Genomic DNA, 26,145 nt, shown 5'->3' on the forward strand with positions numbered 1-26,145 from the left:
ATTTTCTTTTATTGTGAGCAGTTATCAGTTATGCATCATATGTTGGGCATCAAAGTGTGAATCTTGCGACAAGATATTGTAAGTATCAGGCACAGAATTAAACTGTACTGCAATAGAAAGTGCAGAATAAAGTTATAAAGTGGTTTGGGATGTTTTGATGTGAAACATCAATAAGTATCTCTGAGTCTTCTACAAAATGAAGAAAGTGCCCCAGATTCACTTATTAAAAATTTACCAACTGTTTTGTACATGGCATAGTGGATGTCAGTTTCTTCTTGCTGCCTTTGGCTCAGCTTTGGGCGATGCTGGCTGGAGCTGTAACAGAACCAGGCTGATACATGAAGTTGGATATAAGCACAGTTATCAAGAGGAGAAAATGACCAAGCAAAAAAGTCAAATAAAATCTGCACGCTGAAACTTACATTGTGATGTTTTTCAGGAAAAGTTAAAAGTTTGAATTGTTGATCTTTGGCAAAAAGTTTTAGGCATTCGAAATATGTGTTTACATGAGGCACTGCAAATGCATTAAATAAACAAGACAAGCACTTATTCCTTATATTGGTTTAGACTTATAGGCTGTAAGGCCGCGGAGAAATGAACACCGAAGCATACGGCAGATGATGCATTGCAGCTGCACTGGAAGACCGATCAGAGTCTGGCTCTGTTTCTATTCAGCACTGACCACAGTAGGGAGAGAGAAGGATAGAGGGTTTTGGGAGCTGTCATATTTCCCCAGAGAAGGGAAGGCGAGATTCCCATGTGGTTGAATAATAATGTGGCTGTGCCTCACCAGAGTGAAGTTTGGACCAGCGGGGTACAGAGAGGGAGGAGAGGAATTGGAACATTCGTCACAGAAGTTCACAAGTGTCAGTGGTACCACAAAGAGCGCTGCAGTGCATTAACCCCTCAAAATTTGGTTGTGCGCGTGCATGTTTTTGTGTTTTGTTTTTGATTAAAGTTTGAGCTGCCAAGCAGTGAGAAGCTACAGCATGAAAGATGTGGCGGTGATGCGGTAGCCCCAGTCATCGCCAGCTCACAGAGGAGCACAGATGTTACCATGCTGCCTCTGAAGCACCACGAGTGCACGCCCTTTGCAAGATGTGAGCCAGACTTGTCCTTAATATTGTAGCCTGACACTCACCCTGTGAGGAAGCACTGAGCATGCTTTACTGACTTTGGTGGTTGGTTTAGTATGCATTGATATGGAGACTAAGAGAAACCCATAGCTTCATCACAAGCTGACAAATGTCTCTTATAGCCTGTATTTATCTTGGTGTTAAATCCACTTTGCACTTTTCTACCCACAAGCTACAGCTTTGGTTCATTTAAGTAAATGTTTAGTTAATTTCAGTCAAGTCAGAACACAAAAATCTAGAAGACAAAGTGAAAATCTTCCACTATATAATTTCGCACAGGATCCGGTGTTGATGATTACAATAATTATTTTAGTTTACTTTTTATCTATTGGTATTATGTTAACCCAATAGTTAGAACAATTTCAAAACATGTCAGCCAGATTTGACATATTGCATCTTTAACTAGGTAAATGTGCCATCTGCACAGTGATGAATACTACAATTGGAGTTATTGCAATGAAGAAGATAGCTTTGTAGTTCCACTCCAGAGTTAGTCAGAAGATTTCAGATAAAACCAACACGTGTAGTTTAAGTTTATTTTTTTTCAAGCCATCCAGATGTATTGATATACCATGTTTTGCCTAAAATACCCTTGCTGGAGCATCACATGTAGCTACTCTACTTGTTCTTGGTGGATCACCAAAAAATATCCATGTACCTTGTACTGACTCTGTTGGTCTCTTTAACAGTGTGGACCTGTTGTTTGGAGTTGAATGGGAGCCTGCTGCATACATCTTCTAGCTGCAGCTTTTCAATATAATATAATGAAGCTGGGTATCAGAAGCTGCAGTGCTGTAGGAGCAGTTCACATCAGCACGCACATATGAGTATTAAAAATACACAACAAGCCTTTTTACTTTCTTTTTTGTTAGTTAGCACATGTCTACAACGGCCTCTATCTAAATTTAAAAGCCGACAGCTACATAGGAGTGATTGAGTAATTCATAATCTGAAGAGCCGATTATTCCTTTCAAAAATCAATATATTCAACTATTGAAGTAGTTGAAGGATTAGTTTAGCACAAGACAATTTAAGCTCGTCATTGTGCCAGCTGTCTGAGGCTAATGTGTTGCCTGTGCAGAATTCTAGGTGTTAATTTACTGTTGGGCTAGCTGCAGTCGTTTACTGTTTTTGTACTTTCTCGTATTTTAACAGATTCATGCCTTATTGTGTTGCATATGTTATTGTGAGTCTTTTCAGGGTGATACCAATTTTCTGTCTTGGATAAGTGACAGTCGAACCAGTGACAGCTAGTCTATATGTTTGTAAATGCAATTTTGCTGTTTTTAATTCATTCCAACAGTATGTTTAGTGTGTTTTTTTCCTGATCTGTAACCACTTTGCCCACTGATGTCTTCAAATTTAATGCCATTGTGCTTCGTTTGCTGAAGAGCTGCGCCCCTATACACAGAGCCAGGGCAGAGGAGAACCTACTTAGCAAAGGCTATGGGTTATAAGATTCAACAACTGAGAGAGGCGAGAGCAAGACAAGGAGAGAATGAGAACGAGAAAAAGACCTTGAATGTACTCTGTGTGAAAAGAAAAAAAAACAGAATCCTGATTCTACAACATACTGCACGAATCACACACTTAAAGCTACAGTGGTTTCACATTGGTAAAAAATACAGCAATTAACACTGTTGGAAGAATAAGTGCCTCTTTTGCCCCCTCTACTTTTTGTTCGTTGTCTATATTCCTTTCAGCAAAGCACTGCCAGTCCTGAAAGAAACGATCCATGTCTAAGATTACTGCCACGCTTAATAAAATAAGGAAGGCAGAATCTTTTATTCAGGGAGCAGTAAGTGACATTCAAATGTTTATTTCTGTTAAGTCTCTAAATCCCTCATGGCCTTGACTATTATATATGAATTAACTGCTGAAATTGTACAAAAAAAAATCCCTTTATGACTCTGCAGGAGGGCCATCAAAGTGGAACAGCCGAACTTGTGTCAAACTGCGTTAATTTAGCTAAAGCTTGACTGAATGTTTATCAGAATAATATTTCTGTACATGGTAGTGGTTCTGTTTGCTGCTGAGTTTGTTGAGCTTCAAACCAAATGCAACCCAAAGCTTCCATGCCTCAGTTTACCCAAGAGTGAGTTTCTGAGTTTACTGTAGTGAAGTTATTGAGTTACTTAGTACTCCAACTTTTCAAAGGCGTCAGTCAGTTATTTAGCCAAGACGTCATTTCATCAGATAATGACTCTCTGCCTCCAAGTGTTTGTTCTCATTGAGGGCCCCATAAAGACCAAGCGTTTGCTCTGTAGGCCTTTGCTTCTCAGAAATCTACTGTGAGTATGTGTATGTGTGTGTCCGTCTATTTAGGCATGCCAAGGGAGCCTGTGCATGTATCTTCATCCGTGCTTCAGTGTGTTTTTTGTCATTCTAGTTCACTGAGTGGCCCACTGGGTGCAGACAATCCCAGCCTTTGTGTGCATGTCCTGCTGCCATGCTCTGTACTGTACTGAATGTGCTCTGGGGAGTGAGGCGTGTGAAAATCCCACCCTTGCCCACCTAGAAACTGTCAGCTGTGTGTGTGTGTGTGTGTGTGTGCGCACAAGTAAGGAACAGACACAGCTGAGAAAAAGAGCGCTTGTGTGTGTGAGTGTGTGTGTGTCGATGCATGTCTTCATGTGTGTGTAGGTTGGGAAGTGGTGGGTGAAAGAGGACACTCCACACCGAACAGCCGCTCTCTGTGCTGGGCATTATAGAGGAATTCTTTATTATTCTTTTATTTCATTAACTGGGGAACCTAATGACCTGACAAATGACCCCTAGCAGAGGTCACGCTGTTCTCCCAGACTCAGCACCACTGTGGCTGCCTGTCTGACTCTTTGTCTTTGTCTGTTTGTCCCTTTGTACCCACTTTCATCATACTCTATAATCCATACATGTCTCTAGAACATTCTTACATCAAACAGTTCAACGTGACACCGCTGGAAGTGTACAGATATGATGATTTACATGAATTATTGCTCAGTTAAATGCAGTTTTCGCTTTGCCAGTGGTGTTATTGCTTTTTCATAGCAAGGAATGGGTACTTTGTAGTATTTGTTTTAGATATTTGCTGTAATTCTTTATTGTTTAAGTTTATTTTTAATTATTTTTAATTTATTTTTAATTATAACTGTCCTCCAATACAGATTGTTTATGCCCATAGAGTTTGTACATGCCCATAGAATCTTAGGAAAAGAAGTATTAAGTGAAAACACCTCTGTGAGTGGACTGTGGGTCTTGTGGGTTTTTTTAAGATCCACGATCATATATTTTTATGGGCTGTGACTACAAACCCAATAATTACCCTTGTAAAGATGTGAACCGTACATGAGTGCAGATCGTATAAACCTTTTCAAAGCAGGAAGTTTTACTCTGAAGTGAGACTTACCTTTCTCAATATCAATTGCTACAGAATGCTTGTTTGTTGATAATCTGCCCTTGTTGAGGGCGAAATAACGAGACTTCCAAATGACGTACTCTGGAAGTCTCTTACCTTGTGCATGCAATAAACTTCCCGTGCTGCCTTCTGTGGTCCTGTAGGCCAGATGCCACATACAATACGAACATTGTACCCCTATTAATAACAATCCTGTCTTAAATCAACATGGAACTTTTCCAAAACGGAGGCCTGTCTATGAAAAGCAAAAATTAATTACTAAGACAGACAGAGCAGTGTTTGTGCCAGATTTCTGTCTTCCTGTCTCCTTTGCAGTGATTCATATCTGAATGGATCCCTCACATGGAGCTCATCATCATCTAGAAGTCTCTCATGTTGTTGTTGTAGTGTGCTTTGCTGCGTAGCATGTGAAGATTCAAGAGGCGGATGTGGGAACGGTACGCTCTGGTGGAAGCCGAGTCATGTTCCATTGTCTCCAACCACAACACAGGATGTGGCGGGTTCTAGTTAGGGAGGTGGGCCGACGGCACACACACAAACAAATAATGGACGATCACACACACTCATACTGGACAGACAGGTGACCTCATGCACGAGAGAGAAAGCCAATAGGCAAAATATCCGTCGTCCTATTCAGTCCACCACTGAGGATGTTATTTGTTTAGTCCCAGTAGGTGCCTCATGCTGCTTATTGTAAATGTCAAGCCTCATCATTACTGAATGAGTTTGCTGCACAATTTGGTTGTGTGGGGTGTCTCAGTGTGTTTAATGTCTTGAATAAAGGTGCTGTGTGGTTATTTAGCAAGTCAGTCTCTCCTTTGTTCCTTCGTACTTATTGTTTCCTGCCTTTGTTTCAGCACCTATTTAGCGCTGTAGGTAATGTTCCCATTTCTTCTCCTTTTCAGTAGCTTAAACATTTGTGAGATTTATTCAAACTCCTCTCCTCTCCTCTGCTCCTGTTTATATCCGTCCCTCCATCTGTCTGCTCTCTCTGTTTGGGTATTTGTTTGTGTTTGTGGCCTAGCTTCTGCGAGTATGTAGACATATGCCCTGTTCTTCCTCTAATTGGTTCTCTGTATTCATGTGGGGATGCAGAGAGAGAGGATGGGAGACTGGAGGCAAAGCTGACTCTTAATAAATGTCAGTCCACAGCCGAGCTACGGATGGACAGCTCACTGATGTTCTGTTTATAACAATGCGTCTCTTAATGCAAGGGGAGACGGGAGCTGAGATGAAGTTACAGAGAGATAAAGAAAAGGAATACATCAAGAGAGGATGATGTTTCTTGCCAACAAGAGATGGGGAAAAAATGAGAGGAGGATAGGGAGACAGAAATTACCTTAACAGGAAGCAGAGCCTCACCTCATGCTATTGCAGCCTGAGGGCAGTGATTGTGAAACCACACGGTTTGTATGTGTGTGGCAGAAGGGAGGTCACAGACAAGCGGTGATGTACCTCTGTGGGTCTGCAGACTTGTGTGTTTGTGAATTGATTACTAATAGAGGATATGTGGAAAGCTCAGCTAATGAGCTTGTAAATTTACAATAACCAGCTGCATACCTTTGAGTCAAGTAGACCACATTAACATGCCTGGAAACTAGTTAGCAGTTCAACAGAATAGTCAGAGTTGTTGCTGAAGGTAATGGGTAAATAGTCCGAATAGTTAGAAGCAACTAAAAGTGATGGATGAATGTGTGAAATAGCTAAAGGTACTTAATACACACTTGAAATTGTTACATATAAGTAAGTGATAACTGATTGAATTAGTTAGCTAAAGGGCGAGTCCATGTGTCAAAAATGTGTTATTCAGGACCAAAAATTCAATTCTATAAAATAGTTTTGCTGAATTTTGAGTGTTTGATGTATTTTCAAACCTTCTTCCTCAAAAAAATGTGGTGTCTGGGATGCCATTTTAAGGGTTCAGTATCTCCAGAACTCACACAGCCATTAATTTTGGTGAGACAAAATAGTTTCCAGCATTTCTAAGTGATTAAATGGCTCCAGCAAGGGCTGAATTTTTAATCACTGGCCTCTAAAAATGGAGGGGAAAAGGTGCAAAATGTTCAAATAAGAATCGTATTGAAACCCCAGTAAGTTCCTAAAGTGTACATGAATGTATCTATATTCCCTACTAAAAAATCGAACTTTCTTTGCATTTCACCAAGTCTTGAGTCCTCCAACATCAATGGAATTTAATATGCGGCAAGCACTCTAACCAAGGTTCTGGGTTTTTGTTTTTTTTTTTTGCTGTTTTTGACATGACAAAATGGTAATGCGGACTGTGGAACGGACCACAAAACTTGCGGTCCGTGTCTGTGCAAAGTTACAAGTTGCTTCCATGTTGTCTCTATGTTGAGATTTAACAACGTTTTGAGCCTTATTTTGCCTTACCAAATGTGCTTGTACTTGAAATGAACATTTGCAGTGGTTGCAATAATGCAATGTTTGTTTAAAGTAACAAATAAATAGTTGAATTGTCCATCTTCTTAATGAGTGGAAATTGGACTAAAACGACGTAAACATTGATGATTTGTTTTGTATGCAACAATTATAGTAGCAGCAGCTATGTATACATTATTAATAGTGTTAAACTGCGTCCACATTATAATCCGTTCATGAAAACCATGTGTTGGTGTGTATGCAAACTCAAGTGCAAATGTGGGTTTTCATATGTGAATATTCTTAACCGTGCTTGTGTTGCTTCCTCCTATATTTGTGTATGATTGTTGTTTGTGTTGTTGTGTAGGTGAGCCTTTGTACATAACCAAGCTTGTGTATATATATGAGCCCATCAGTGTACATCGTAGCGTTTTGTTTGTGTTCTAGGAGGGATGGCTAGGTCCTTTTGTGTCCTGCTGCCTCATCCTAGCTCCCGTCTCCACACACCGCAAAGCAAAACCCTTAGTTTGTTTTTTTTTTTTTTTGTTTTTTTTGTCTGCCTTGTTTTTCTTTTGATGTCAAAGTTCCCACTGTCTCCCCTGGCACAGCAGCATATGATCCACTCTTCTATGCTATTAGTTACTCCCTGTGGTTTTCAGTTTAGATAGAATGAGAGTTTTATCAAAGGGACAGTTGAAAAAGGAAGAAAGCGTTAAGAGGTATGAAATATTCTGACTGATGGAACGTTCTTCGCCAGTTCTTCGCTAGGTGTTTTCTCCAAATCACAGAAATGAGAAAGTCTGAGTGACATGTTGGGCCTTTTACATGTTTTTGGGAGGCCTCTTGAGGATGGGTTTTCCCTCATGTCATCTGTTGAATGTCTTAAGTCTGACAGAGGTTTGGAAAACTTCTCTTCTCTTCTCTTCTCTTCTCTTCTCTTCTCTTCTCTTCTCTTCTCTTCTCTTCTCTTCTCTTCTCTTCTCTTCTCTTCTCTTCTCTTCTCTTCTCTTCTCTTCTCTTCTCTTCTCTGTATGTGAGCACATATCTGCTTGCTCTCATTTCTGTTATGAATACCGGTGGTGATTGACAGTTTCCAGTGTTTGGCTCTGACAGCTCTTATTTGTTGCAGTCGACGGGCTTTTAGTTGAATGGCTGACATTTTGAGGTTCTGTGTCTGTCACTGTGTGATGACTACAGGGCCGTGTTTTGGAGTGGATACCGGTTTATGGTGCCTCCCTTTCAGCATCTCTATGCACAGGACATGTGTGGCTTCTACTTTCTGAATGACTCTGGTCTCAAAGGGTCATGGGAAGATTAAACTTGGCACATTTCTGAACTATTGATTTGTGTTTGTTGTTGACTGGCACATAGCATTTTCGTGTTTGCCTGTCAGACAAGTTGAAAATTGAGAGCTGCTGTAGGTAATTACATGAAAAGTTCAAAGCTGCCGAAAATTACCATTTAGATTTAGTTCCCATTTTATAGTTTGGTGGTATATTTTATTCGCTAAAAGAACACCAATATGCTGTAGTGAAGGTGATGCGACAAGTTAATCAGGCACTGCGTAATTGCAAACATCACAGTAGCGCAGTGGATATATACCTGAAACATCAATAAAACGATTGAATAAAATCAAAAAGGTCTTTACATTATGCTAATTATATGTAAAACTGCTGTTGAAGAGGCAGTTTCTTTACTGCCTGAAGTCTCTGAAGACACTGAAAAGGTCACTTTTTTGAGTTGGAGTCGCTTTCTCTAGATTGAAGCACTCTTCGCCGTTCCTACTACTCTTTTTTTTCCTCCAACACTTAAAGTTAAATGCAGCAAGCACATTCCTCTTCTCTGAACAGTTGGAAGGTAGTCTGGGAATGTATAAACAATCTCCAACAAACTCCACAGAGCTCCACTGAGGCTTCTGATCCTTTCAGATGATCATCATCACATGAAGTTTGTCAGGCTATAAATTTTAGTTTTTCATTAAATTTTCAGACTCTTTAGATTTTGTCAGTTGCTGCAAACTGTGAGGAGTCACAAGCAAAAAAGATGGCAGCAGGAAATGTTAAGAAAGGAGGTTAAATCAAAAGTTAAATTGCAATACTTACCAAAGTGCTGCTGAAGAGCATTGGCAAACTAAACTGACATTGTAAGTACGTCCTTGAAGCTCAATCTGACACAAAGGCTGACAGAACTTCATGAAAAGTAAGAACATTTGAAAACACTGTTTAAATATGAATAAGTATGCTTTTCTATAAATTTAACTTCATTTTGATATTTAGCAACACACTTTTTAGGGGTTTGCCTAACGTAACTGTGAAAGTAAACTATGTCTTGTATGATAAACCTCTTCACCTTTCACACTCTGTGAAGTGTTTGACTTTTGAGAAAGCATGTGAGATCACAGCTGATGTTGTAAACGCACTCCCAAGTTCAGGGAATGAAACTTCGAAGATGTTTCATTACACCCACTAGTGACCACTCGGAAATGATTCATGTTTTACACTAAATGCAATCTAAATACTAATACATTTTGCTGAATATACACACTTACGATAGCATGTCAGCTAACTGACTTAGGGAATACCCTGCAGCTTGCCTGAGTCTGAGAAATGCTATTACTAATAGATTGTGACATTTTCAAAGTTTCAAGGGTCAATAGTCAGGCATACCGTAATTGGCTTATTATGCCACCCCCTTCTTTTTGGAGAATGCAGTTAGAGAACATATTAGATTTCTGATATATTACATTTTGTTTGATTAGTGTGCCATAATCAGTAAAACGCTATTAATCAACGCAGCATAATGCTTTAGCCAAATTGATATTTGTTTTTCTCCTCAGCTGAACCTTTGAACTGTCTGTTTAATTCCCCGCTGGAGTTCCTCCTTCTCAATTGTGAGCCAGGAGGCTGTGAACTAGTCAGACCTCAGAAATGTTAAAGAGGTATAGCCAGATGGACAGAACCACTCACAACATAAAAGAGGAGGCGGCACACCTGTAGCGCTGCATCACAGCAAAAATCTTTATAGGGCCATTAAAAGACTGTGTTGACAGAGCAGCTGCCTTAGTTTGAGTGTCGGTTTTAGTGACAGACTGCTATGCAACTGAATAAAGGTGCACTAAAACACAGGCATCCTCAAGTACACCAAACACACTCTTATATATGCATAGCATTCCCACGTTTGATTCATATCACACTGAGTTGCTCTTTTTTACATTGAAGCTACAGATGTCTGTTTTTTATGGTTGTTAGCTTTACTGGCATGCAGAAAAACTAATGATTTGAGTTATGAAAACCATTTTAATCTTACTGTATTTCTGAAATGTTACTGCCAAATGAAAGAATGTCACTAATGATGGGACGGCGGTTCATTTCACATACTTACCTGTTTTTGGATACAGCTTCTGCATGCACACAGCAAAAGACAACCATGTCCTCCTTCAAAAACTCCTGCTGATCATTCTTCAGCAAGATGATAGAATGCACCTTAAACAGCCAGAGGAAGCTTGTGAATGTCGTCTGGCACAAAGACAGAGCAGAGGAGAGGCAGACAGGTTGGCAGACATGAGTGTATTGTTAGCTTACTGGCAAACAGTAGTGTATAGAATCGTAGCTGTAAGCCGACCGGCCACAGAGAGATGGAAAGGTCAGGCATGCAGGCAAGATGTTAGACCAAATAGGAAGATGGTCACTCAGTCTTTATTTTTTTTTCTAAAGATGTACTGTATGTACTTCATGGCAGCATAAGAATGTAACAGCAAGGATGGTAGATTTTTTTTATTTGTTTATCATGTTGCGGACGTGGGGTGAAGCCAAAAAATAAATAAAACAAAAGAAGAGTGTATGTGCCGAGAGTAGGAGGGATAAAGACTTGCCAAAATCCAGCAGCTCAGCCTCCTGTGTATTCCATCCTTCTTTCTGCCTCTTTGTCTTCCAGTGTCAAGATTTCTCCCTGTCAGGCAAAAGCCAGTGACCAAGCAGCAACAGCAGAGCGCTCCAGTTGGACAAAACTGTCAAAGAGCTTATAGTCACAGAAGACATTTAATGTAACAAAGTCACAGGGGACCTATAATATATCATATCTTCCTGCAGAGCACTTGAGCTGGTGAATTTACAGCAACCCTCTCCTTTGATGCTGATTTAATGCTGTTCTGGTGTCACATTGAAAGGAGCACAGACAGGAGGAGGCCTTTTTTATTCTAAACTTTCCCGTCCACTCTTGGTTGTATCTGTTTGTTTTTGTGACGCAGGGATGAACATCGTGGTCATTTTTGGAACAGGTGCTAATTGTGGTAGCGTAATTGTGTTTTTAATTTTAAACACTCAGAACCGCCAAAACCGCTGGACTCAAGATATGTGTTGAAACGTTTATGCCATTTGTGATGCCAAGTGGGACAGAGCAAGGCCTCAAAAATTAACATACTTTACACTTTGCGTAGTCAGTGCTGCTGTTTTTGCAGCTTTCATGTATTTTTCTGCTAATTAAGACCTGGTGTGAATGGAGCATAATTTCTGGATAAAGTGACAGTCTCAAGTTTAATGAGCCTCCACATGGGTGCCTAAATAGCCCAGAGGAAACAAACTTATCCACCGCTACAGGGATCGGGTTTTCTATTCTGTCTGTATTGTTTTCGGCGCGCCTGAGACTCAGCTGATGTTGTTTGCAAGATGAACATTTGATGTGGGTAATCATGTGGTAGTCATGAATATAGTCATAGATCATATAGTAGCATGAACTTCCTCGTGCCCTTAGGTTTAGGCCATGTTTATTTCGACTGTATTCTGCATTAGAAGATGCTGCTTCTTCATTCATTACGATTCAGCTGCTGCACGCAGGGGTCCTGCCTCCTACCTCTGGCCCTGGCCAAAACACACAAGGTCATCTGACAAAAAAAACTGAACTCAGCTCAGAATTTATTGCACCGTGTTCCAGAAAAACACAGACAAGAGCACATATCTTAAAAATGACTTTGCTGCATGACAGTTCATCCATCTGTTAACTCCATTATCTTTATTTGAATTGTGTAATCATGCCTCCTAATATTATCATAAATCCAGGATTAAGTCATTGTTTGGTATTTTGGTGTTTGATACGTCACTGATGTGTCACTGAAACAGGTTTTTCTAGATTCTTGAACCCTGTCTTTATTTTATTTCTTTTTTTTTTTTTACAGTCTTAAGACAGAATACAAAAAACAGGCAAAACAAAATGTGCTAGAAACAAGAGAAAAATGCAAGAACAGATGTTTGTCATCTTATTGTAACCTGTTAATGATTCCAAGTAGCATAGTCTTTAAATGTAGTGAAACATAAAACTTGTAAAAGAGAATATAGCACAATAGCAGCAGCTTTTGAATTCTGCACCTCTCCACAGGTCTGAGTATGTGCTCCTACTGACATTTCTAACTCAGAAACTTACTTACTTCACTACCTTTCTCCAAGAGACTCAAACCATTACATAACCACACACGTCATTTTACTATTCTGTGGAAGATTGATTGGCACTTGTTGTCGACACTTGAGCCTGATTTGCTTCACTTCGTATCTGTCTGGTATCGACTTTGCCATGCATATTTTAAAATCGCTACACCCAGCAGACAGCTTCACCCAGACTCTGATGCCCCGTTCTCTTTCTCTCTTTCTCTCTGTGAATTTATGGACAGCTGTGTTATATTACATTTGGTTTCAAATTTGTGGATATAAGACCCACTGTGTGTGTCACTAAATTCTTTATAGCGTGATGTTTGCTGAGTTTGCTTTTGGTTGTTTGTTACAATCAAAGTTATCACAGTTTTTCTCTCTTTTACTTAAGCTATCATTCTCCGTCATTGAGTGTCTTCACTTTGTCCTCTTCTCCGCCTTTCACTGTCACTTATTTCTACTTTGCCCTCTTTGTTTTTGTCAATCTTTCCCCGTTGTCATATTTTACTCCCTCTCCGGTGCCTTACTCTCACCATGTCTTTACTTGCTTTTGATAGTCAGAAGTAAGAAAGTCAGTTTCAGCGGAGCAATTGGGGGGGGGGGATGTCACCGCTTTGACGTGTGTTTCAAATCCAAACCATATTTTATTGCACTGAGGCAAAGAATTGATGAAGAGTGCTTTTTGCGTCCACCCAGCCCCATTAATGCTGACTCCTTGTGGTGTAAGAATATTACTACTCTGTGCTGTGCGCTGCAGTCTAAATTGACCAGTAACCACTTGATGGGATAAAAGCACCACTTGTTGAAAGTGTGATATTTTTTTTTTTTTTTTTAATCAGTTGGAATACATTTATTGGTTGGTTCAAGACTACAACAAACCTCTTAAAGTTGAATATTATTTAATGGCCTTCTTCGTAACACCAGCGCAGAACATCTGCTGATCTAGATGATACCAGATGAATTCCTCTCTGAGTTTTAGTTTTTTTAACTTCTTGCCAATGCTGTAATAACAACTTTCATTACTGAAATTTCTACTATTAAATCAGGCTTTTCACCTTCTGAAGACGTGAATAGCAGAGATGCAAATTTTTCCACAGTTTCCTTACCTGATAGTCATTAGCGTTATCAATCAGTAATCAGTTTATTTTTAAGATACAGTAAATTTAGTACCATAGTCTAAGTGCTAATGGAGCTATTTTTAATCACAGATAAATGACATTCATGGCAAAAGTGACTTGGCTGGAAGGCGTTAACCACTACAGAAGTCGTTCTCATGGCGGTCCGTTAAGAGCCAAATCCCCATAAAGCACTCCGCTTCCTAACATGAAACTATCTGTTGCCCAAGCAACTGCCTCATTGGGCCGCGACAGTGTTAAATACGAACAAACTGCTGTCTTCACTCTCATTAAATTGTGGGAGACACAACCAAGTACTTCAGCTAATCTACGAAACATATTCTTCCATGCCTGTCCTTCATCTTCTTCACTATTGATTAATTTATTTTTAATCTGTTGAATTATTAACAACAGTTAATCAAGCACAGCATCTACACTTGTGTAGAAAGGTCAGTAGGAGCACTTCCTCTCTGCTAAGACCTGTAATTGACCAAAGTGTCCCATCACAGGCTAGATTTCCTGAAGCTTGAAAACAGTTGACAGGAGCATGTTCAAAGGTTATTTTGAACTTAATGGCTGTCGACCCCAGATTTAAAGCAAGTTCTGGTTTAATATGCTTCAATTTGGGTTTTGTTTTTGTAGTGTTGGTGTCATTTCTGTTTCCAGGAGGACTGTGTTCATTGCAGTTCACTGCACTTTTTGAGATTCAGACAGGGCAAAACTCTTGAGCAATGAAGACTTTCCGATAGGCTGCACAGGAACAAGACAGAGCCTGCAGTCACATTCGTGACTATGTGAGGCTGGAAAAGAAAACAGACTTGTTCCATAGATAACCTGAAGTACTGTAGAAATCACAAATTTGACCTGATAATGGCACCAGATTAAACGTCAGGGAACTAACAAAGTTCACCTTCACCATGGACATCCATGTAGCATTTGTCACAATATTTTAGTCTAAGTAAGAAATTTGTGCCTCCTGGTGGCACTAGAGATTAAGAGAAACCAAAATTTGTGCTAATCGATTTTGATATATATATTTTTTAAATATTTCACGGTTTAAGTGAAACTGTGGATGTGTTTGCTGTTCTAGATAAGAAGACAGGGGACCATTGCAGTTACTAGGATTCATCCTCAGGGTACAGCAGATATCTGTGCCAAATGCATGGCAATCCATCTAATAATTGCTGGAACATTTCACAAAACAAACAAGATTTTCAACCCCTTAGTGGCGATGAAGGAAAAGTTAGAATTCTTAAAGAAAGTAGGCTTCATCATCTATGGATCATGTTCAGAATTCCATGCCAGTAATTTTTAGGGGATATTTCAGTGTAGACCAGAGTGGTGGATCAAGTTGGCACATCCAGAGTCAGTTGTGAGTAGTGCCGTTGTTTACACAAGATGCCTATCACCATTTTTAAGTAAATCTTAAACTGAGCACACCCAGATTTTCAGTACTAATCCTTTATGAGCAACAACAGTGAGTAAACTTCTCATTTGAAGCTGAAACTATGTCAAGAACAGTCAGTTTTGGTAATAATTTTGCCCTTAATCTTTATTTTCTCTTCCAAAGAAATTGTTTTATGTCAAAAATGGACATTTGGTTAAAACCCTACAGTGTGGGTTTACCCCTCTTCAACCCCTCTTAGCTGTGGGATCACACTCACAGATTGTGAAAACTACCTTGATGATTGTGTAAATTCTCAGTCCTCCAGGTCAGGATAATCCTACGAGCTTCAGTAGAAGTCAACCAGATGAACTTGATGGTTACAGTATTACTAATAATAATAGGAATGAAAGCCAAGATGTGAAAAGTACTGTTTGCCATCTCAGTCATTTTACTTTAAGTATCCAGACACCAAAGAGTTATCATGGTGGTATCCTCCCAAAGAGCTATGCTGTAATCCCTAAAGAGCATCTTTATTCCTTCCAGACTTTGTCTCATCAAGAATTGTCAGAAGCCATTAGGCGTGTTCTGCAAGCTGCAATGGAATATTTAGTCCAGCGTTCTAACAGTGAAAGTTGAAGGATAAGTGAGGAGAACTTTTGTTGATTTCTTTTATGAGTTTGTTTTTTCCTTTATTAATTCATTCTCAATTATTCTTTTGTTAGTTTATTCTCTCTTGTGTTTGATCTCCCTTTGTGTGTAGCCTCTATTGTAGCAATGTAGTCGAACATGTAGCGCATATGGAACACCAAGATGCAAGTGAATTTATGATGATCTTCATGGGTTAATCCTGTTTTCTGTATCCTGACACACACACACACACTATTTTGGCACTGAGACAGATAAGAAGTGTATGTATATGTGTGTGTGTGTGGTGGTTGTATAGGGCTGTGATGATGAGAATGATGCATCCTATCCCCATTAGTGTTAGCCTAGATCTGTCAGAGGCTTGTTGGGTTACTGCCTGGTAAATTCTCAACCCTGAGGAACAATATGATGGGCCAAACACACACACACAAACACACACACAGAGACACACAGCCCAGCAGTACCTTGAAAATCTCATTAGAAAACACATTCACATAAGCACAAACACGCACAAGCACACTTTCATCCTCAATCCTTGTGCAACAAACAGAAAGCGCGACAGTCAGGTTTGTGGTGTTAACTTTCTTGTTGCTAGAAACTGCATTTTAGTTGACCCGTCTCACGTCCGTTAGACAATAACAGACACAGATTAGGTGTCTCACGAGTGTTTATTTCTCTTTTCCCATCCAGGCAGGCAGAGTTGCTGTGACCCAAGCACATCCCAAATGAATTATTATGCAGCACTGGTTTCCTCATTATAGTGGTGTTTTCCACAGTAAGGATCAATAGAAGAAGATTGGCGTGAACTGAAACTCAGATTAGCGCCGCTGGAAGTCCACTGTGTTCGTCACTCAACCGCTTTAACTGTACGCACAATTTTCATTTCAAATCAAATCATTTAAGGACCGCACCCTCGTTTCCTCTGAGGATTATTCGTCACCTTGTAGAGCTACTTTGATGTGCATCGTCTTTTCATTGTATCTCACTCCTTAGCAACATTTTAACGAGTCGTTTTACTACCTGTTGGGCCGTCCTTGCAGCGCTCCGTCTGCCGTAGCTAATTTCAAGGCTGTCCTACATTTTCCTCGTGCTTTGGAGCTGCTGGGGAGTGAGGGGCTTTGACAAGAGATAGCAGCCCTCTCTGCTCCCCCTTTATGGACTTTTAACGTAGCTTCTAATTAATATCTCTGCCATTAATTTGCTGTGACACGTGGCCTTCCATCCACCCACCCATCTAGCCAACCAGCCAGCCAGTTCGCTTCAAGCCCCCGAGAGCCATTTAGTCTCTAAGCGCCAAACTGCAGGGAGGAGAGCAGTAGATGTGAGCGTAGAATCGCACAAGTCTTTCTTTTATCTGTTTGTTTGTGTCTGTCTTCCATTTATTTCTTCTTTCTTCCCTCCTCACTGCTACAAGGAGTTTGATGCCATTATCAGCATTCAGTTTAACAGCGCTGAGTGCACTTTAGTTGGCGACAAGACTGCCCTCCTCACTCTGTGCTACCCAGAAACCATTTCACACATTATAGCCATTTTCTCAATGATGGTTGTAGATAAAGTGTCTCGCCATTACACCTGATCACGGGGGTGGATTATTGTTCAGTCTTTCTGATGGGGTGCTGATGATGGTAATGATGACGGTAACAGTCCAGTGCTGGTTGCCCTGTTTTTCTTGTGGTTTTTATTTGGAGCCCTGCTTCCCTTGGTGCTTTTCCCAAGCATGTAGTCTTTTCAGAAAGAGAGAGAGAGAGAGAGAGAGAGAGAGAGAGAGAAAAAAAAAAAAGCAAAAAGCTCCAGGGTGCACCTAAGAATAAGCACTTACAGTATTATAGTAATAAATTGTCATTCCAGAATTAACACAGCATTCGTCATGAAACTGAACACAGATGTAGCAAACGCAGAAATATTGAAGCAGTCGTCATAAATCTTAATTACGTATTCCAACATCATAAAACACAAACTACATCATGCATTATTTTGCCAAAATCTCTGCTCTAGTTATGTGTTCCATCGCTGATTTTCTTTGCTGGTTTTATAACAGCCACTATTTTCGATCTTCAAACTTGCATAGCTCCAGTTTTGAGGAAGGTAAAAGAGAGAACAGAAAGATCAAGTCTTTGTTTAGCTTCTTATCAACATATTTGCAAATTGAAATGTCAGAAGTTTTAGTTTAGCACATTTTTTCCACACTTATTTTGAAATTTTATGCACTCTAAAAGGCTTCTTTAGTGTGTTTTATAAGATGGAGTATTTCTGTTTAAGATTAGTCACGAAAGAGATTAGTTGACTGTCTTTAATTTTTACATAAAAAGCAGGAAAATAGTTTATAGACTTTACTATATTGTCCAAATAGCCCATATGACTGTTGCACTTGTCCATGTGCAGCATTTTAGTACAGATTTTGTTTCATACCACCAGAATCAACTTTTTTTTTTTTTTTTTTTATAAAGTTAGCCAACAGAATGCTTTGCTGCTGTTCTCTCCATGAGTTTGTGGACAGTGACTTTGCCTTCAGTGTATTTTTAAACACTCTTTTCTGATGGATAGTACATACTGGCCAGAGAGTAGTAATAATTAATGAAGGTTTTTTTTTTATATATATATACAGAAAGCACAAGAAGCCAGCCAAAGAAGTCTAGTCATGAGTCTTACGCATGTGCTCTTATCGCTGCTGTTGTTTTCGTATATTTCTGAACTTGGTCTTCTTATTTGTTGGATTGTTTGTTCCCATCACTTGGATGCCTCTCTGACATCTCTAACCTTTCATCTCTCTCCACTCGTCTCTCTCCAGGTTCAGGAAAATGTCTTCGTTGAGTTTAACCACCAGGAGCTGCTTGAGTTCTACAACAAGGTCTGTTTGTTATGTTTTGTGTGAGTCTGTGCACCACTTTCATGTCACTTTGCATATACTGCACGCTATATCTTTTCAGTGCATTGCATTCTTCTTGCATTTCGTCCTGATTGGCAGACCTTGGCCTGACAAAATCTGTCTGCCTACCTGTCTCCTTCATACCTTGATGCATTTTGTTTCCTCTGTCTGGTTTTCTTTCTCTTTCTGACTTTTACTGCCTCTTCTTAAGTGTCTGTGCTTCTTTTGTGTACTTTTTTCCCCAAAGCTCAACATTTTTCTCCTCTTTCTTTCAGCTTGAAATCATACAAGGACAGTTGGATTCCCTAACTTGAGGCCTGGTGCTCTCTGTACAACCACACACACACACACACACACACACACACACACACACACACACACACACACACACACACACACACACACACACACACACACACACACACACACACACACCATGTTGTTAGTGTTTCTGCTGACAGCTATGCCAGCTGTCAGCGGCCTAGCGATTCCATTCTTTCTTTGATTTGTTCGAGAAAAATGTCAAATTTGAAGGGAGGAGTTTCTTTCCCTTTTGAGCTCCTTTTAATCCAGGTTTGTGCTCATTACTGGCAGCTCAGTGTGATAAATGGGACTGTGCTTGGAATTTTTATGGTGGGAAATTCCTCTCTACATTGTCACTATAAATTGTGCTTAAGCAAATTCCTTAGGAACATTTTTCTAGAGTCTCTGGTAAATTATTGCTTGATTGCCCTTTACATTACTTAAAAGCTGTAAAATGCTACAAAAAATGTGCCAATTGTCAGCTATCATAACATTTCATTTGCACCCGAAGAAAAACACCAAGATATATTTAAATGGAAGCAAATGGATTTTGTAACTTTGAGAGTAAACTATAATTCATGGCGTTCTAATAAAATCTGAAGTGGAGGTGAAATCCATCCAAGCTGTTGTTATTTAGTGAAGGCTCATTATTTCTCATTAAGACCAACCTGGACTGCTGGTTCAACAGATGGGAGTTCTGGGAGGCACAGCGGACCTCCAGCGTGTGTGTGTGTCAGTGTTTGTGCACGCATGTGAGTTCATGAATATGTCCTTGTTCACGGACCTGCCCTTATGTGCATTTGTGCATAAATTCCTCATTTTTGAATCCAAGCTTAAGAAGTTCCCCGATCCCCAAGTGTTGTTTTCCCACGGAGATGTAGTAAACCCAACCCAACTCTTCTCCTCTCTTGCCACTTATTCCATTTGTTCTGTTTGGCTTTTTATCAAAGTAAAGGGCTTACTTTTGTAAATGTAACATAGGGGTTAATTGCGAATTCTTTTCTGACCAGTTCTCACCTGCATACTGTAGCTTTCTGACTTGCTTACCTGTCTGTCGCTTGCATTTTTAAAGAAGAGGATGAAGTGTCTCAACTGACTTGTCAGTAGACCCATGTTCTAAATCATGTCTGTGCACATGATTAACAATTTAAAGGATGGTACAAGTAGCAAAAGTGGATTTACTCCATTAGTTGGCTGCCTAAGAGAGAAGTTAAGGAGTTCGGACATTCAGGCAGAGATTGCAAAAGTTACTGCTCCTTCACATCGAAAGGAGCCGGTTGATTAAGATGCTTCCTGAGTGCCTTCTTTTAGAGTTTTTTTTGGCAACTGGGAGACGCCACCAGGATAGACCCAGAGCTTGCTGGTGGGATTACATGCCTTATCCAGCCTTTTAGCGTCTTGAGATCCCACAGGAGAAGCTGGAAAACAATGCCGGGAAGACGGACGTCTTGAATGACCCAACCCAGGATCAGTGAGAGAAAATAGTTGGCCAAATGGAGAATGACACCATGAGCAAAGTGGAAAGAAATCCGCTTTCTTTGCTGGGTGTCTGGGCTCATTTCTAGCTGTAGGGTGAGGCATGCTAACATTTAGAAGCAGCCAGTTGCGGTGATTTGGGGATCTAATCGTGATACTTCCTGGGCATTTCATTTTGGAGGTAATCTGGATGAGTCCCACTGAGAGGCCTGCGCAGAACACTCCAAAGAAGTAATACATCCCATCTTGGCCTGGGAGCACCTTGAGATTCCCCAGGAGGAGCTGGGTGTCAGGGATAAATGCATTAATGCTACTGTACTTAGCCTGCTGCTGCTGCTGCTGCTGCTGCTGCCTTCACAGACCCAGATAAACAGTGCAGAGATGGATAAATGATCAAGGTAAATAAGGGATTCTGCAGATTTAATCTCCTGTGTAATTGAAGTACTTCTTTTAGCTGGTTCTTTGTTTTAGGAACACTGAAAATGGTTCACAAGGTACATTTTCAATAGGTAGGGCCTCAGTGGGCTGTTTGTGTCAAACCTTAACAGGTGACAAGCTGTGTTAATAGGATAATTGCCATGTGGAGAGCACATAAAAACATAAATACACCCTAAACCAAACAGCAAAATCACTCCCACTTCCACCTTGTAAAATGAATGAACTTTGTTTTACGATGGGAACCGACTTACAGCTGCCACCCTCAGAGATATTTAAAGGTGGCGTAATTCACTAAGAAAAGAGCCAACCATCAGCGCTCTCTTTCTTTTTCCTCCTACGAAATTGTTGTCAGAGACTAAATCTTGACATTTTTTTTGAATGGAAAAATGAACACCCACATGCATACGCGTACCCAAATACACCACAATCCAAGAAAAACAAAACAAAAACAAGCAGATACAGACACTAAATCTGTAGCACAAAATTAGAAAATCACTCACTGGATGACTGAACCGTGGTGTCGTGGGCCACGTCTTCAACTACTTCTATCCTCAGTTCTTTTTTCTTTTTTTTTTCCTAACTCCAGTTGACAATTTTTGCCACCATGTGAAAACGCCTGCAGCCAGAGGGAGCGCCGTGTTCCACAGCATGGAGAACAGATGGCAAGGCCGAGCAGAGATGGCTGATTGGGAAAAAAAGACGAGAAAAAAAGAGACTCACACACTGAGACTCACACTGAGATCCGGCAGAACACAGCACACAGAGTCCCAATGAGAGCGATGAGAGGAGTGTGTGTGTCTGTGTATTTATGTCTGGTGAGTTGGGTCTCTGCATGTACTTGTCAAAGCTGTTTACATGCTCTGGTGTGTGTTATGAGGCAAACGAAGTTCCGCTGGACACCAACACATAGGACACATAGTGTTTTTTGCGCAGCACCCAGTTGGGCGATTCTGTACTTTCCCTGTTTTAATAAGTCTCTGAAGGAGTTACCTCAGTATGTGGCTGTGGTCCTTTAGGGCTTACTGAGCTGGGCCACAGATGACAGACACTGATAACTGGCTTCTAGGATGCACAAAAGCCAGCAAAGAATTCACCCCATGTGTTCACTTCCCAAAACTGTGGATGAATATAAATCTTTGTTTTTAGTTATTAATTCCTCCTGTGTTAAATTGATGCCCTCCACCATTCAAAACAAATTTTTACGCCCCCTCCAGCCTCATGTATGGCAGACAGAGAAGCTTTGTAAAAAAAGATGTATCCGTGATTATTCCTGTTGTTGAGCCACACAGAAAGCCAAACTGAGAAAATCAGAAGCAACATAACCTTACTTTACCCTGTTAAGTGCTTGGTCACAGCAGAAAATGGCACAGCGAAAATCATTCCCGACACAGTGACTTGCGGGTTGTGCAGGGTCCACATTGGATGCGGACAGTTTAGTTTGAGGCAATTGATACGAACAAGAAAGCTCCATTGATGGTGCTTCCTATTCAGCAGAACGGGGTTGTATAAAGTTCTCAATTTTAAACTCTGTGGTCCGCTTAGTGGGGATGCACTGTTGGACTGTTGGCAAGTGGTCACCATTACAAATTTTCATGTGGAAATGTGCCTGAACTCCATGTGAAAACACAAATTTACTTGCGTTCTACTGCCAAATACATGAATTGTAGTGAACTGATTTCAAGCTGGTGTGACAGTAAACATGTTTGTTTGTTAAACTGGTGTTTCTGTCCAGCCAGCTTCACTTTTTACCAAATTCATAATGGAAATATACTTCTTGTATGTAAGATGTAGCTAGAGGAGAGATTACAAAGTAGTAATCATTATTGTTAATTGTTTAGTTCTGGTCAAATATTTATATTCTCTGACTCTATAGTCTTTTTTCCTCTTAAACTAAGCATCATTTTAATGCATCCATCTGCAAGTGAACGCATGTGAATTTAGTCTTTCTTTTTTGTAGCCTGGTATGCTGTTAGTTACATGGTAATAATGATGTTTTCTGTCTTTTAATGGACTTAATATGGAAGAAACATACTACATAACATAGTTGGAGCTCTACAGCTATAAGCTGTTGATTGAGTGGTGATATAATGCAGCCAACTGAGTTTAAAAAAGTGTTTGTACATATATTGAACATTTCTAGCTGCAACTGTTCTGCTAGCTAAGTGACAATAGGGAGAAAACTCTGAAGATTTCGTTTGTGAGAACACTCATGAGGGCTTCATGGCTATACTGTGGATAAAGAACTACAAGTTTGTGTCTGTGTGTACAACAAGTTTGCTGTCTACTCTCTGCGCCGCCACGCTTGTCTCGTGCCTATTTGACAAGCACTGCTTTCTGACGACAAAGGAGACAAGATCACGAGTGTCTTTTGCAAAAGAGGAACAACGGCAACAACAGTATTAATCCGCAGATAACACCAGTCTGCTTTCATGAGAAACAACCCTTCACCGCGGACAAGCAGGCTACGAGCAGTTAATAAAAAGTGAACAATAGCAGAGAGGTAGTCCCAATAAATCTGTGTTGTGTGGAGAACAATCTGTTTTGCATGTCTTTGTCTCTTACATGTGCCTGGTTATTAAAATACTTAATGTTGCTCTCTGCATCAGAAAGTAGTGGTGGACCTTTTAAGCCTACCTCCAAACTTCCATGTTTCCAGAGCTGTTTTTTTTTTTTTTTAAAGATTCAGCCTATGTTGAAGTGTTTTCTGTTCACATGACTGTTTGACTGTTGAGCTAATGTGCAGGAGGAGGTATGGCAATCAAGAGGAAACTGTCCATTCAAGTATTACTTTGCATCCTTTTGACACATAAGCAAACTTGTACCACAGAAAAATATCAGAATACAGAATGAGAGTAGCTGTTAGTTTGGTCTAACAGAGTTGGGAACCAAAGATGCAACAACGTTAAGTTGACACAGGCAAGTCTCAAATTATGCTTCAGTCAAGAACAACAGTTAGTTTATTTTTTATGTTTAAAATCATAAATAATAGTTAGTAGGCTGGTCTTTTCTGCTCCTTTCCTTCACGCTATGTGATTAACTGCTGTCAGACTGACTGAATAGATGCACTTTCAGTCAATCTGACAGCAGCCAATCACATTGCTCACGCAGGAGGTAGGGGTAGGGCAGATCTGAGATTAACAATCCTAAATTGAAATATCTTTTTTTTTTTTTTTTTTTGTCAAGGCAAGACTGCATGAGTAGAAGAGAGGATCTTGTAATAGCCGAGGCACAAAAATATCTGAGCAAGTTTCCCAATTGATGTGTGTTTCTTGAGGCATGTTCAGGCATGATAACGCAAAATGTGAAACACCGTCAAAAGCTGACAACCACAGTATAATCTCTCCTAAGGCCATAAAACATTGGAAGCATTCTCAGACACTGTACACGTCTTCACTGTAGAAAAGCAAATTCACCTGTGAATGACATGAAGCTGCATTTTCCTCCTGTTTCACTGTTGAGTCTGAAGTGCTTTCTTTCTTTCCTCAACCCTCCCTATCACTTATTTTGCTCATTTCTGCAGCACAAATCCATCGTATTCTTTTATTTTACCCATCACTTTGCCTCCTTGTGACAAATGTATGAAGCAGAAACTGTCTGCTCACAAAAACTGAGAACACGAAGCTACCCGCACTTAATGAGAAGCACTTTTTTTTTTTCTGTCAGGCGATAATTGTTCTGAGAAAGAGCAGCCTCTCACATCAGCACCACCATTAACCAGCGTCAGTGCTCTGTCACCACTTTTTCTTAATAGCCTGCATTTATTTTGACATCATTTTTCATCTTTAGGAGAAATGATTAACACGAAAGTGAAGAGTTTTATCCTGTGACACAGAATCTATGCGCAGTGCTCTCTATAATGGATAACTAAATTATGAAAAGTCACTTTGGATTCACAGTTGGACTGTTTTTGGCTTCTAACTACCTCTTTCCTAAGGAAGTGTAGAAATAAGTTGCCGCAGCAGTCAGTGGAGATAGAAATTGGGATACCAACCTTGAAATATATCAGTAATAGGGTAGGTTACTCTGTTCTCTTAATCCACAATTTAGGGCTGTGTCATCGTGCCCCTGTAGCCCGTTTGTGACGTGTTTGAGGCATTTTGGGGAAGTAATTTAAGAGCCTCTTGTCAGCTGGAGCCACCGGGAAACGATGCGTCATGATCCCCGCCCAACTGGCACGGATCAAAATGTGGTGAGTTTTAAACCAGTAGATTAGCATACAACTTTAAGACAAACACAAAACGCCCAAGATGGATAACTGAGCACCAGTTATTAAAAAAACATTTGAACTGATGATACATTGGTGCAGTCTTGTAGTTAGAGCAGTGTCACGCTGCTTTGTCAAGGCCTGACTTAAAAGCTACACCCACTCCGGTGTATTTTTTTGAAAGTTCAGGTTGATAGCTTTTCATGAAATGAGTTCGTTTTTCCTTTGAACCTTGCACTTCAGTTACTTTTGTTGCTTTGTGAACTCTGCTGTCATTAACTGTGGCTTTTCTGTGACACCTCCTCTCCCTTTAACTCCCCGTCGTACGCACTAACTAACACACAGCCTCTGCAGCTGCATAGTCGCGCTGCATGCTAAAGTACACGCTTAAGTGAATTTGAACCCTTTCCACCCTGGAAGTCAGCACACAGGGACCTGGCTGTTTCAACCCACCAGCATTTGCAGAAGGTTGCCGAGCGTGGCACATTTAATGAAAAGGCCGCCGAGCTCTGCTGTGATAGAATGCAGCATCAGTGTAATTCATTTCCTGTTGCCATTGCATCAAATTTGGTCGAGCTGCAGTTTATGCAGAAAATTTGTAGAGCAAATTAAAAAACAACAAAAAAGAAGGAGATTTACTGATTTATTGTATTAAGGTTGTTGTTTTCCACATAAGTAATCGTTTTAATTTGGCAGAAGTGAAAAATGTGTTTTTAATCCTGCACTTTTTCAAATCTTATTCTATACTGGTGATTCTTTCTGCAAGGTTTCTCCTATCTATAGAGCCCAGGGTTCATTTTGGCCACGCAGTTGTGGAGCTGTTACTGACTGAATTTAGGGACTTTTTTCCAGGAGGACTTTTTTTAAAATACTTTTTTGATAGTGCTAGTAGTTTTTAAATGATCACATTTCATTCCTCTGGCTTCCCTCTGTTGCAGCATTGACTGTGTCTGGAGATGTTTTCAGTTTGTCCCTCTGTCTATCCCCTTCTATCTATAACTCACAAGCGCCTTGAGGGAATTTCCTCAAATTTGGCACAAGTCTTTACTGGAAGATGAGCTGATTAGAATTTGGTAGTCAAAGGTCACTGTGACACCACAAAACACATTTGTGGCCATAAACCCAAGAATCCACGCACTAATTACGACAAACTTTCACGCAAATGTCAAATAGGATGAAAACGATGAAGTCATGGCATCTTAAATCCAAAAGGTTAAAGGTCGGCTTCACAGTTACATCATAGTGTTCTGCAAAAACACTTTTTCTTCTTGTTATTTAACACCATAAGTCAGAAACAGAAGGAGCAATTGTGATCGTATTTCACGTTCGGTTAGATACTGAACCAGTGACACTAATCCACCTTGAGACTGGGGTGACTTTACAGA

General features: G+C 40.2%; 1 protein-coding gene across 2 annotated transcripts in view; it reads left to right on the forward strand.

The window, feature by feature from the left end:
* commd10 (COMM domain containing 10) overlaps nucleotides 1–19,259 on the forward strand; it is a 57,516-nt gene extending 38,257 nt beyond the window's left edge. For both annotated transcript variants that reach the window (XM_051950430.1, XM_022192297.2), the window contains 2 exons: nucleotides 18,262–18,321; nucleotides 18,615–19,259. In XM_051950430.1, coding sequence (XP_051806390.1) covers nucleotides 18,262–18,284 — 23 coding nt within the window. In that variant the 3' untranslated portion in view covers nucleotides 18,285–18,321; nucleotides 18,615–19,259. The remainder of the gene's footprint in view (nucleotides 1–18,261; nucleotides 18,322–18,614) is intronic.
* The last annotated feature ends 6,886 nt before the right edge of the window (nucleotides 19,260–26,145 follow it).

This window comes from Acanthochromis polyacanthus, chromosome 7 (genome assembly GCF_021347895.1).
Source record: "Acanthochromis polyacanthus isolate Apoly-LR-REF ecotype Palm Island chromosome 7, KAUST_Apoly_ChrSc, whole genome shotgun sequence".
NCBI classification, from domain to species: Eukaryota; Metazoa; Chordata; class Actinopteri; family Pomacentridae; genus Acanthochromis; species Acanthochromis polyacanthus.